The 13,595-nt window shown below is 43.9% G+C and overlaps 1 protein-coding gene across 5 annotated transcripts in view; it reads right to left on the bottom strand.

Moving 5' to 3' along the window:
* The window catches only part of FMNL2 (formin like 2), a 315,818-nt gene extending 310,088 nt beyond the window's left edge, over positions 1-5,730 (bottom strand). For 4 of the 5 annotated variants that reach the window (XM_023217434.1, XM_023217437.1, XM_023217436.1 and 1 more), the window contains exon 1: positions 5,119-5,730. In XM_023217434.1, coding sequence (XP_023073202.1) covers positions 5,119-5,235 — 117 coding nt within the window. In that variant the 5' untranslated portion in view covers positions 5,236-5,730. The remainder of the gene's footprint in view (positions 1-5,118) is intronic. The other variant, XM_023217435.2, reaches the window with a different exon arrangement.
* Between the last annotated feature and the right edge of the window lie 7,865 nt (positions 5,731-13,595).

Genomic DNA, 13,595 nt, shown 5'->3' with positions numbered 1-13,595 from the left:
GCCAAGATGCTGAAACACTATCTCTACTGAAAATACAAAAATTAGTCAGGCATGGTAGCACACACCTGTAATCCCAGCTACTCAGGAGGCTGAGGTAGGAGAACTGCTTGAACCCAGGCGGCAGAGGTTGCAGTGAGCCAGTATTGCACCACTGCATTCCAGCCTGGGTGACAGAGCAAGACTCCATCTCAAGAAAAAAAAAAAAAAACTTGACCTTCCTTTCCTTTTCGCAGGTAATTATATATGGAGTGTATGCGTTGCATTGACAGATTGTCTATTCCTTCTGATTTGGAGAACAAACTTTTCAACCAAGGTATTTCAAATCTGCCTTGAAAAGAAAAACTGAAGAGTACCTTTTTGGACCAGATCAATTTTTAACTCCATGCTTGAAAGCAGAAGAGCACAGTGAAGATGCCAAAAGGCTTGACATCTAAAGAGAAGAAACTTCAAATGCACCTCACTTCAGTCACTTCTGAAGAATTTCTGCCAACTTTCTCCAGTCTGAAATTTGCACTAACCGGACAGGAATTTTTTACTGCTAGTCCCAGGCCCTGTTTTTCTTCCCAGTTCTAAGCCTAAGGAAGCATAATATAAAGGAAAGGCCAGAGGGAGTAGGGAACAGATCCAAATCTCTGCTGAAAGACCAGATTGGTTATTTAATAACTGTACAATTTTAGGCAACTTAGGTAATCTTTTTCTTTTTTGAGACATGGTCTCACTTGGTCACCCAGGCTGGAGTACAATGGTACGAACATGGCTCACTTCAGCCTCGACCCCCAGGACTCAAATGATCCTCCCACCTCAGTCTCTTGTGTAGCTGGGACTCCAGGTGCAAGCCACCACACCTGGCTAATCTTTGTTTTCTTTTTTCATAGAGACAGGATCTCACTATGTTGCCCAGGCTGGTCTCGAATTCCTGGGCTCAAGCGATCCTCTCACCTCAGCCTCCCAAAGTGCTGGGATTATAGGTGTGAGCCACCGTGCCCAGCTTAGATAGTCATTATTTATGCATCTATAACGTTGCTGATAGCATTAGTTACTATGAGCATTAAATGAGAACAGGTAAAAGGCCTACTCATAGTAGATACTCAGAAAATGTTCCCACTCCTTCTTAAAACAAAATGACCACATTCAATCTCAGGGCAAGGGGAAAAAAAATGAGAAGGAAATGGACTCAAATTAATCAGATACCAAAGCAGTTCCTGATACCAAATATAAGATAATACTGCCCTAAACCATTACTTCCTAATAATTTTAAATCTGTTTGCAGTGCTGCCTGATACCTGATACTGCATAAGATACAGCAGCTAAGACACAGACTTAAAAATTGTCCTTTCCTCTGAAACTCAACAAAAGAATTTTCAGGATAGCTCTTCAACAAAGGCATCCAAGGGCGTGACTTTTAAGTTGTAAACAGTGACTGCAAGCCAAAAATGAGTGAATATTATGGAGTGTCTAATGTAGAAAGGGGTATTCTCAGACAAAAACCATCAGTTGTTCACCACATCCACCAAGAACCACCTTCTTATCATCATCTTTAAAAATAAAGGACATGGGAGTATTTGTGGATGTGTGTATGTAACCCAGGGATGTCCAACATTTTGGCTTCCCTGGGCCACATCGGAAGAAGAATTATCTTGGGCCACACATAAAATACATTAACACTAACAACAGCTGATGAGCTTAAAAAAAAATCACGAAATAAATCTCATAATGTTTTAAGAAAGTTTATGAATTTGTGTTGGGCCCATGCAGCCCACAGGCAGTGGGTTGACAAGCTTGATGTAACTCCCAAAATTAGACAATGGTTAACAAATACAACGGAGGGCCACATGGCTATGATAGATGTGAAGAACCCCCAAAAAACAAAGGCTAATATTACCTATGAAACATATACATCCTTACATCAAAGAACAAAGATTGAAGTACGTGGCTGACTTTATAATTTATGAAACACTTCCATATAAATTATACATAGGTTAGAGTATAACAGAAACATTGCACATACACACACACAAAGGTACATGTATCTCACCTTCCAGCTCTACCTGAAAGGTCAGTAGAGGGAAGCAAATAGTTAAATGTATACACTAAGACAGTAATCTTTTCCCTTAAACAGAAGTTTTATAACTATTACTATAATGATACTGAAGATGCCTATCCTTGGGAGGATTAAACTCCTAAGACTGGGATCCAATTTTTGGCTAGTCACTAACTCATTTTTTTCTATTAAAAAGATTACTTTTCAAAGTTCACCCCTCTACTGTAAATTCATTAGTCTTTTATTCTCTCATTTCCATTCATACCCACCAATTTTTTATATTCACACAATTTAACCCATATAAACTGATGGGGAGGGAGGAGCTAGTTCTTGAGTAGGTTTGTTCTCTCTTAAGGCTTTCCTAACAAGAAATAAAATAGACTTCTGTCATTTTCATTTTTATTTACTTCTCCCTGAGGCCTTAAATATTCTAGAGCTGGAGGATGGGAGGAATTGTTTTCCTAGCTTGAAACAGTCTGTTAATTATTGATGTAAGCCATACTTACAATGAGGTGCTTGGACACTTTTCTGTACGGTATTACTATCTGGTTTTCCTCCCAAAACACCCGTATGATCTTTATTATACAAGAAAGTTGAACTGGTATCAATAATGCCAACACAATTTCCATTGTCCTCCACATATATACTTAAAAATTTGCCACCTAAAACTTGTCCTTCAAGCTTGATGTCGAGAACTAAATGGTTTGAACTGATTTCTTAAGCAACTCATAAAGAAAAGCCAAGTTGGGATTATCACACATACCACTCCAGAAAAAAACCGACAAGAGAAATCATCAACACTGCGCACTTCTATTGGCCTATGGAGATGATTTGGAAGGTTTCAGCTCCTCTCTCAGATTGTCAAAAAGCAAGTGGAGCTGACTTGGGAGAAGGAACGCATCAACGGTCCAAATGTATCCCTAGGAAGAGTGTTCCCAAGCTGACATGGTCCCCCAAAAGCTTTGTCTCTACTCAAAAAAAGGTCAGACTGGTATTGTTTTTGTTTCTTGTTTGAGAGGCTTAGAATATTGTAAACAATTTTAAAAGGAATTGCACCCAGTAACAGTGACACACAGTAAAGTAGCCACAACAATACTGCCCCAAGAAGCTTGGGATGTACAATCATAATTGTCTACATACTATATTTGCAACTGCTAGCCTTAACAGGAACACAAATCCACCATGTTAACGATGGGACATCATTTTTCTAAAGATTAATTCACACCATGTGTTATTAATCAGCAGGGTAACTGAAAGCTCAAGCAAAAAAAAAAAAAAAAATGCTATCCTAGTCAAGCAGAACTTAATTGCATTATTGTTATTATTATGGCTGCTGCACTGGCTTCTCTGTGACACTGGCTCCTCCACCACAAGTATTCAGACACACACACACACACACACACACACACACACAGCACCACAGCATGGATGGAAAAACAAAAAAAGCCAGAGTCAGGCGGAAAAAAAGCTAGAGCCAGGAGGTAAGAACCACATGTCTAGTAGGAAGAGGGTTTTGAAGAAAAACGTTTGTCTCTGGTAAAGCAGGTCAGGTATGCACCCAGGCCGCCTTGAGAATTATGCCTAGGCCGTTTCATTTGAGTGTCCCATCTTGCACAACGGTGGGAGCAGCTGGGGGAGATCACAGGAGATGCAAAGCAACCAAGCAACCTCATCTATCTCCCCGACGGCCACACCAGAGTTTCCAGGTGGCGGGAGAGAGAGCTCAGTTCTCCCAACGAGCACACAGCTAACCTGCCATCCAGAACATCATTTCCCATACCAAACCATCCCTTTTTCAAGGCCTGAAGGCAGGCAATTTGAACGTCCTCTCGCTGAGCAGACCTAAGAAAACCGATTTTTGATCTAGAACTCGAGTCCTCTGCCAAAGTTGTAAGTTTTCATGAAAACAAAAGAAGAAAAGAAAACCCGCAGGCAGGCACAATCGTTGGCTGCCCGGATCACGAGTTTCCCTTGCTGCCTAGTCTTGTGGAGTTTAGAGGTAACCAACTAGGAAAAGAGAAGTGTACAAGTGTGAGGAGTAGGAATGCGTCCAATCTCGCCTGTGTCCCTCCCAACATCCCTTAGAAGAGGCTGGGACACTAAAACTGGAAGTCTGGGGACCAACTGCAGTCCAGATCCTGGCTGGGGCAAGCCGCCACACCCTCTGCAGCTCACAGCACAAGCCTCGGCTGGGAGGGGCCCAGACACAGTCCCAGCAGGAAAGGGAGAAAGAGGGGAGTTTTCAGAGTCCTGGATTCGAGGAGCTGGAAAGCTGGGAGAAGCGGAATGCAGCAGGGAGCGGGGGACCTGGCTGGGAGTGCAAGAGGAGAGGAGGGGTCGCCCGTGCAGTCAGGACAGCTAGCAACACGTCCCCGCAAAACTGCACATTTTTGTGGTTTAAGCTTTAAGTCTAGAGGGAACGCGCTGAGGTTCTCCCCAGCCTGGGTTTCAGACGCCCCTGCTCCTCTCCAAGGGCCGGGGCGCCGCACTGCTGTGGGTCTCCCCTTTCCCTTTCGCAAAAGCTCCCCTTGGCCAAGCCACTACGTCCGCCCTCCAAGTTCGCCTCCTCCGCTCATCGCCCGGCGCGGCGCCTACGGCCGGCCACACGCGCCCCATCTGCCGGGGACTTCGCAGGTCCAGGGCTGGCCGCCCGAGGGATGGTCCGCAGGGGCTCAGGGTTTTTTGTTTTGTTTTGTTTCGTTTAAAAAAAAAAAAAAGCCTAAGCGGCTCGCCGCCTCCTCCTCTCAAGCCCCCGCCACCTTCCCTTCACGCCCACGCCGCACCTCCCGGGCACACGCGCCGTGAGGTGCCTCTCCAGCCAGACAATGGGTTCGGGGCTGGCTGGGCAGCCCGCCCGGAGTCCCCATCCCCATCACGGGACCCGGAGAGGCTGAGCCCGGGGGACTGCCAGGGGGGTGAAGAGGAGTGCTGGGGGGCCACAAAGGGGAAAGTGGGAGCCTACCCCTCGGGAATGGAGGCTCGCTCCCGGCATCGGGCGAAGGGGAGGGGCGGGGGTCAGCTGCGCCGCCCGGCCGGGGGCCCCGGGTCCCCGCGCCCGGCCGCCGCCGCGCACTCACCAGCACGATGGCAAATCGCTCCTCCAGTTCACCTGGCTCGGGCATCGGCAGCTTCAAAGGCACGTTGTGCGCTCTGAAATCGGTCTGCTGCGAATCCATGCTCCCTGCGTTGCCCATGTCGGCGGCGCGCCGGGGCCAGGGGCTGCTCCGGGCCCCTAGCGTGTGCGTCGGAAATCAGAACAGCTCCCGGCGGTCGGCTCCCGCCCGCAGGCGCGACCTGCCCGGCTCTCCACCCTCCGCCGCGCCCAGGCGGGTGTGCGGCGCGCACCGCTCCCTAGCAGCGCTCCAAGCCGAGCCGCCCCCGGGCCTCCCTCATGCTCTCCGCCGCCCCAGCGCGGCCCCGGCCTCTTTTCCTCGGGAGGAGTAGTCGGGGCGCTGGGCGCCTATGTGCATGGTGCTCCGCTGGCACACCGCCCCCTGCCAGAGATCGCGGCCCCCGGCGCGTGGTCCCTCCTACTCGGCCTTCTGCCAGGCCCGCGGCCGCCTCTGACACTTCCAGCCCTTGCCGGCCACGGCTGCGCCTGACCGGCTAACACCTCGAGCAGATAAATGCAGCTCCGCGCTCCCCTACACAATGCCCCCTCTCGCCCGGCCCCCGCCCCCGGCCCGGCTCCGCCCACTCGCCCCGCGGACTGCCGGGACGCGTAGTTTCTGCCCAACGTGTCCGCGCGCAGAAACCACGCCCGCTCCAGAGCGCCAGGCCGGGTTGGGGCCATTTGCAGCAAGGGCGATCCGTACGTCTCTGGAGATAGCTTATGTCACTTTTGACCCTCCTCACCCCAATAGTAGAATACCTACATTGTGTATATCATGTTGACACTTGGAAGGCAGGTCTGACTGTGACGGAATCCAATCAATGAATGAAGGAATGCATGCCTTCTGATTAAAATTCAGAAAATCGTTGCTGTTTTTAAAAGATCTAGTTCAATAAGGAACTTCAAAACCATTGGCAAAGTCCTGTTTCATAAACGGGGGGGTGGGTCCATGGGTACTTGTTCATCGTTCTTTCTTCCATATATGTTCTTTGGTGTGATTGAAATGTTCTATAAACAAATGTATAATTTGAAATGGGTAAGGATTCAATTCAATTAAAAAAAAAAAAACCTGTCAAACACCTATTATGTATGGGTTATTGTGTTCCTTGGTGGGAGGAAAAAAAAAGAGATTTGCCCTGTACTGGAATACTTGCCAATCTAGCGAAGGAGAAAATTTACACACCCATGTTTCATGTGAGATGGATATAATAATGATAGAGTGTTCTGGGAGGCTTTGGGATGATCTTTGACTGCAGCTCTCTTATTCCTTCACAGCAGTCTTGAGCAAGGTGTCTTACAGAAAAGATTAGACCTGACTCTGTCCTCTGGGGTGTGTTTCAGACTGTAACAACCCATTCTGAAACCTCGGAAATAGAAATAGCCTTATAAGAGACTTTAGCCAACTGCTCATGTGAATGTTAAGGGCATACATCTGGTTGACTTGTGGCTGAACTTCTGCAGTTAGTCCTTTCTTAGTTTAAAGCAGTGTTTCTTAATCCTAGATGTGTATCAGATTCACTTGGGAAGCTTTTTGTTAAAACTACTCACACCTTGAGCTCTGCGTATTATGAGAATCTCCTTAAGCGGAGAGTCTGAGCCTGGGCCGGTATATGTTTAACAAGCTCCCCAGGTGATTCTGATATGCAGGTAATGTTGTTATCCTTTTAGTAAATAGCAAGTGTTTCTGGACAAGGTAGTACACCAAGATTCAATCATCAAGGACATTTCATTCATCTTTATAAACTTCAAGATACTTTAAACATAGTAGACACCCCAAGAACTATTTGCAGAATTGACAAGTGACTTTTTCCAAAAGCGTATGACACAAATACAACATGTGTGTTCTATTAAACCACTTCTAGTCTTTAAAGAATGGAGAGAGTATAAATAAGTTCAACTTAAAATTCTGAATAACTGTAACCTGTATTTCTAAAGTAATGCTGTATCAAAGTTAGTGGCAAATGTGTTATTGCTCTGAGAGAAAAGCAGGGAGTTTTAGATATACACACACCCCAAAGTAGTGAAAATGAGTGAAAAAGAAAGCAGTTCGGACCGGGTGAGACATTTCTGACCCACAAACGTATTTATTTCCTTTGTAATCTCTAGACATATACTTTGGCTCTGATTGACTCACAAAATCAGCCCACCCAGAGCGTTGCCCATCTGAATAAAAAGGCTGGAATTCTTTTCTGCAGTTGAGAAAGCCTTTTCGATTACACTTATGGCTCCCTGCGGCTATATTTCTGCCAGAAACCAAGACTTTTTTCTCCCTTTAAGTCTTATCACATCTAGTCTCTCTCATAAGCTCACACTTTGAGGGAAGCCAAGGACAAAGTGTGCAAATCTATGAACCAAAAGAACTTTCCTGCCATTTCAATGTTTGGAATCTCTAATATTTGGTTGTTATTTGTGATTATTAAGAGGAGAAATAAATACTCCATAGGATTGTACAATTTCTATAAGAACTTCCATCAAAATCTTAGGAAATTTTTTGGGGGGAGAAGGCATGAAGGGAAAGAAAAGACAAGACATTTATATTACCTTAATTGTAGCACTCTTCCCCACAAAATTAAATTCAAGCAATCATTTAAAAATGCATATTCCATTTATTATTATTATTATTATTATTATTATTATTATTATTATATATGATTTGTTATAACTCATGTGCAAAATATTGGCAAAAAAGAAAATGTCTGGGCCGGGCACAGTGGCTCACACCTGTAAGCTCAGCAGTTTGGGAGGCCTACGCAGGTGGATTGCTTGAGCCCAGGAATGTAAGACCAGCCTGGGCAACATGGAGAAATCTTAGGGTTACTACTCTGTAGCCGAGTTCACTTAGCCTTTCTAAGATACTAAGTGAACTTACCTGCAGAGCTGTTCCTTACATTTAGAACCTGAGGAGATACCAGTAAAACTTAGCCCCAATCCCTCAAACAGCTGATCTTGTAGAAGTATTTGTCCTGAATAATGGAAAAGCTTCTTTGAAAGGAATCATACCATTGTAGAGGAATCCCTGACCAAGCCATCCCTGGCATAGCTTCGAAATGCACATAGAAGATAAATGTTCTAACATTTCAGTGTCCATGGAAGCTAAGTACAGTTTTAATAGACATTTTCCTTTTCTTCTTTCTTTTTAAGATAGGATCTTGATCTTGCTCTGTTGCCCAGGCTGGAGTGGAGTGGCACACTTACGGCTCCCTGCAGCCTCAACCTCCCAGGCTCAAGTGATCCTTCCACCTCAGCCTCCCTAGCAGCAGCTAGGATGACAGGTGTGTGCCACCACGTCCAGCTAATTTTGCATTTTAAAAAAATGTTAAGCCATTAGGTTTTAAAGGTAGTTTTGTTACGTGACATAGACAATAGGTTAAAATATCACTTTATTGTACTTACAATTTGCAAAATATAGCATCTTCTGAGTCAGGGATCAGCACACGTTTTCTGTAAAGGGACTGATAGTAAAAACTTCAGGCTTTGAGGGCCATATGGTCTATGTCATATCAACTCAACTCCGTCCTTGCAGTGCATGCAGTACAAAAGCAGCTATAGATAGTAGATAAATAAAGCAAATGGTTTTACTGTGTTCCGATAAAACTATTTATAAAAGTAGGCAGATGAATGGATTTGGTTTACAGGCATAGTTTTCTGAATTCTGTTCTAAGTTGACAATCTAGAAGAATGTATATAATTCTCATCTCATAGTATGCATCCAGTTATTAATAATTAGCCTCTTTGTTATCTTCAGAAAATTCTTTATGGGAAGAAATATTGCAGGCTTTGTTATAAAGAATATCAAACTGGCACAGTGGCTCACACCTGTAAACCCAACACTTTGGGAGGCCAAGGCAGGAGGATAGCTGGAGGCCAGGAATTTGAGACCAGCCTGGGCAACAGTGAGATCCCATCTCTCTTTCCCATGATTCTTCCCTTAGGGTAGGCCTTCCACATGCACAGTGCTCTTCTTACCCTGGGGAATTGAGCATACACAGTGTGTTTAGGAAGTTGTACGCATACCCATCTCAGGCTTTCTTTTCTTTTTTTTTTTTTCCAGTGGAGCTGCAAGAAGAGAGATCTCCAGAGATCTTTAGAGGAGGCCATTCCAGTATTCAATTGAGTACAGATCAGTACATGCATGTGAGGAAAAAACCCAAAGCTGGTTATTTAATAATAAAGAGGTGAAGTCATCAGAAGAACATAAAACTCAATAACAGCATTTCAAAATACATGAACTCTGGCCAGGCATAGTAGCTCACGCCTGTAATCCTAGCACTTTGGGAGGCCGAGGCAGGCGGATCACTTGAGGTCAGCTGTTGGAGACCAGGCTAACCAACATGGTGAAATCCCATCTCTACTAAAAATGCAAAAATTAGCTTGGCATGGTGGTGCATGCCTATAGTCCCAGCTACTTGGGAGGCTGAACGAGAATCACTTGAACCAGGGAGGTGGAGGTTGTAGCAAGCTGAGATGGTGCCACTGCTCCAGCCTGGGCGACAAAGCAAGACTGTCTCAAAAGGAAAAAAAAAAAAACCCAACAACTATGTGTGTGTGTGTGTGTGTGTGTGTGTGTGTGTGTGTGTGTGTTTCTGTTTCTCTGGAGAACTCCAAGGACTACAAAGACTAAATGCTTTCTTCCTAAAATCAGGCATAAGGCAAGAGTATCCAATCTCACCATTTTTATTCAACATTGTCCTAAAGGTTCTGGCCATTTACAGTAAGTTGAGAAAACAAAATAAAATGCATCAGTTTTGGCCCAGGTATGGTGGCTCACGCTTGTGATCCCAGCACTTTGGGAGGCCAAGGCAGGTGGATTGCCTGAGCTCAGGAGTTCAAGACCAGCCTAGGAAACATGGAGAAATCCTGTCTCTATTGAAAAAAGAAAAAGGCCAGGCGTGGTGGCTCATACCTGTAATCCCAGCACTTTGTGAGGCCGAGGTGGGCAGATTGCCTGACGTCAGGAGTTCGAGACCAGCCTGGCTAACATGGTGAAACCCCATCTCTACTAAAAATACAAAAAAGTCAGGCGTGGTGACGCATACCTATAGTCCCAGCTACTCGGGAGGCTAAGGCAGAATTGCTTGAACCCCGGAGAGATGGAGGTTGCAGTGAGCCGAGGTCACACCACTGCACTCCAGCCTGGGCGACAGAGCAAGACTCTGTCCAAAAAAAAAAGTGGGGGGGGGGGGGGGGAGTGCCAGGAGCAGTGGCTCACGCCTTTACACCACACCCAACACTTTGGGAGGCTGAGGCGGGTGGATCACCTGAGTTCAGGAGTTCGAGACCAGCCTGGCCAGCCTGGCCCACATGGTGAAACCACGTCTCTACCCAAAATACAAAAAAAAATTAGCTGGGTGTGGTGGCAGGCACCTGTAATCCCAGCTACTCGGGAGGCTGAGGCAGAAGAATTGCTTGAACCCAGGAGGCATAGGTTGCAATGAGCCAAGATCGCACCACTGCACTCCAGACTGGGCAACAAGAGCAAGACTCTGTCTGAAAAAAAAAATAATAATAATAAAAAGAATGAAAGGGGAAAAAAAAAGTATCTGGTCTGGAATGAAGAAGTCAACTGTCTTTATTAATAGATGGCATGGTCTTTTATGTAGAAAACCTAATGGAATCTATAAAATAGTTACTAGAACTAATATGTGAGTTTAACAAGGTTTCAGGATAGAAGATTGATATACAAAATTCAAATGTGTTACTCTATAGTAGAAATAAACTTTAAAAAACTGAAATTAAAAATGCTATTTATGGTAGCATCAAAAATATTAAATACTTAGGTATAAATCTGGCAAAAGATGTGCAAAACCTGCACACTGAAAATTACAGTATATTGTGTCCAAACTTCCAAACTCAGAAAACTTATTATTTTTAAGACATCAGTTCCCTCCAAATAGGTCTATAGATTTCTTGTATTCCAAAATAAAATTCCATAAGACACTTGTTTTTGTAGAAATTGATAAGATAATTTTAAAATTCATGTGGAATTGCAAGGACCTAGAACAGGAAAAACAACTTGGAAAAAAAAGTACAAGGCCAGGCACAGTGGCCCATGCCTGTAATTCCAGCACTTTGGGAGGCCGAGGCAAGCAGATCACAAGGTCAGAAGATGGAGATGATCCAGCCTAACACAGTGAAACCCAGTCTCTACTAAAAATACAAAAAATTACCCGGGTGTGGGGGCACGTGCCTGTAGTCCCAGCTACTCAGGAGGCTGAGGCAGGAGAATCACTTGAACTCTGGAGGTGGAGGTTGCAGTGAGCCGAGATCGCGCCACTGCACTCCAGCCTGGGAGTTAGAGCGAGCCTCCGTCTCAAAACAAAACAAAAAAAGGACGAAATGGGAGGACAAATTCTACCTGATTTCAAGACTTATTATAAAGCTACACTAATTAAGAGAGTATGATATTGATATTAAGATAGAGTGATCAATAGAATAGAATGGTGAGCCCAGAGGTGGGACCACAGTTACATGGACAATGGGTTTTGACAAAGGTGCAATGGCATTTGAGTGGAGAAAGGATAGTCTTTTCAGCAAATGATTGTAACAATAGTTGTACAGAAATTGGATATCCACATTCAACAAATGAACGTTTATATATACCCACACCATTTACAACACAACTCAAAACAATTGTAGAAATAAGTGCAAAATCCAAAACTATACAACTTCAGAAAAAAAATAAAGGAAAAGATCTTTGTTACCTTGGGTTAGGCAAAGATTTCTTAGGTATGCCAGCAGGAAAAAAAATGATAAATTGGACTTCATCCAATTAAAAACATCTACTATTCTAAAGACACAGCAGAATGAAAAGATCCACTGCTGACTAAGAAAAAGTATTTACAAATTATATGTTTGATAAAAGGACTTGTACACAGAATGCATAAAGAACTCTCAAAACTAAATAAGAATACAACGGACAAAAGACTTGAACAGATGCTCCGCCCAAGGAAATATATCCATGGCTAATAAACACATGAAAAGATGCTCCACATCATTCCTCATTAGGACAATGCAAATTAAAACTACAATGAGGCCAGGCACCCTGGCTCATGCCTGTAATCCCAGCACTTTGGGAGGCCAAGGCAGGAGGATGGTCCAAACCCAGGATTTCAAGTTTGCACTGCAGTCCAGTCTGGGTGACAGAGCAAGACCCTGTCTTAAAAAATTAAAAACCTACAATGAGATATATTTCCTTACAGTTCTGGTGTCTCAGAAGTTCAAGATTAAGGCACCAGCATTTGATGAGAACTTTTTTTGCATCATCCCATGGTGAAAGGACAGAGAGGGCAACAGAGAGCAAGAGGGCTGAACTTCTAAAAAGAACTCATTTTCATATAACAACAATCCATTCACTCCACCCTCATGGTCTAATTACCTCACATTAGACCTCAGCTCCCAGCACTGTTGCCCGTGACCATACAAAGACATTTACAGGATATTCACAGAAGCTTAACTTGACCAAAAACTGAAATAACTCAAGTGTTAATCAACAAATGAAGAGATATGTGAATTGTGGTGTATATAGAAACAGTGAAATATTACTTAGTAATAAAAAGGTATGGACCACTGATATACTCAACACGGTGGAATCTTAACATGCGGGGCTGGGCACAGTGGTTCACAATTAAATTTGCAACACTTTGGAAGGCTGAGGAGAGTAGATCGCTTGTGCCCCCGAATTTGAGACCAGCCTGGGCAGCATGGCAAAACCCCATTTCCACAAAAAGTACAAAAATTAGCTGGGTATGATGGCATGCACCTGTAGTTCCAGCTACTCAGGAGACTGAGTTGGAGGGATCAATTGAGCCCAGGGAGTCAAGGCTGTAGTGAGCTGTGAATATGCCACTGCGCTCACTATAGCCTGGGCAACAGAGTGAGACCTTGTTTCAAAAACCAAAACAAAAAACTATGTGGAGTGAGAAAAGTCAGACAAAAAAAGTGTATGTACTGTATGAATCCATTTATAGAAAATTCTAGAGAATACAAACTAACCTATAGAAACAGAAAGCAGATCAGTGATTGTTTTGGGAGTGGGGAGAAGTTGGGAGGCAAGAATTTCAAAGGTTGTGAGCACACTTTTAGGGATGCTAGATATGATAATTAATCTGATTATGGTGATGGTTTCACAAGGGTATACATATGTCATTCTTATCAGATTGTACAATTTAAATATGTTTGGTTTATACCTCAGTAAGGCTGTTACAAAAAATAAATACGTAAAAAATTAAACATTTTTTCTATTCTCTTTCTTCAAGGAACTTACATACTAACTCAAATTTCTCCCCTTCTTTCTTCATGTTAATGTTGTCTATTCTCTTCATTCCTCTTTGTTTCTAACCCCTATTAACACTAGCCAGTAGTAGTAGTAGTAGTAGTAGTAGTAGTAGTAGTAGTAGTAGTAGCAGCAGCATAGCAACTCCTTATTTAGAGTTACCAAATGGT

The sequence above is a fragment of the Piliocolobus tephrosceles genome, chromosome 11, assembly GCF_002776525.5.
Source record: "Piliocolobus tephrosceles isolate RC106 chromosome 11, ASM277652v3, whole genome shotgun sequence".
NCBI classification, from domain to species: Eukaryota; Metazoa; Chordata; class Mammalia; order Primates; family Cercopithecidae; genus Piliocolobus; species Piliocolobus tephrosceles.
This window is presented reverse-complemented; position numbering and strand designations above follow the sequence as displayed.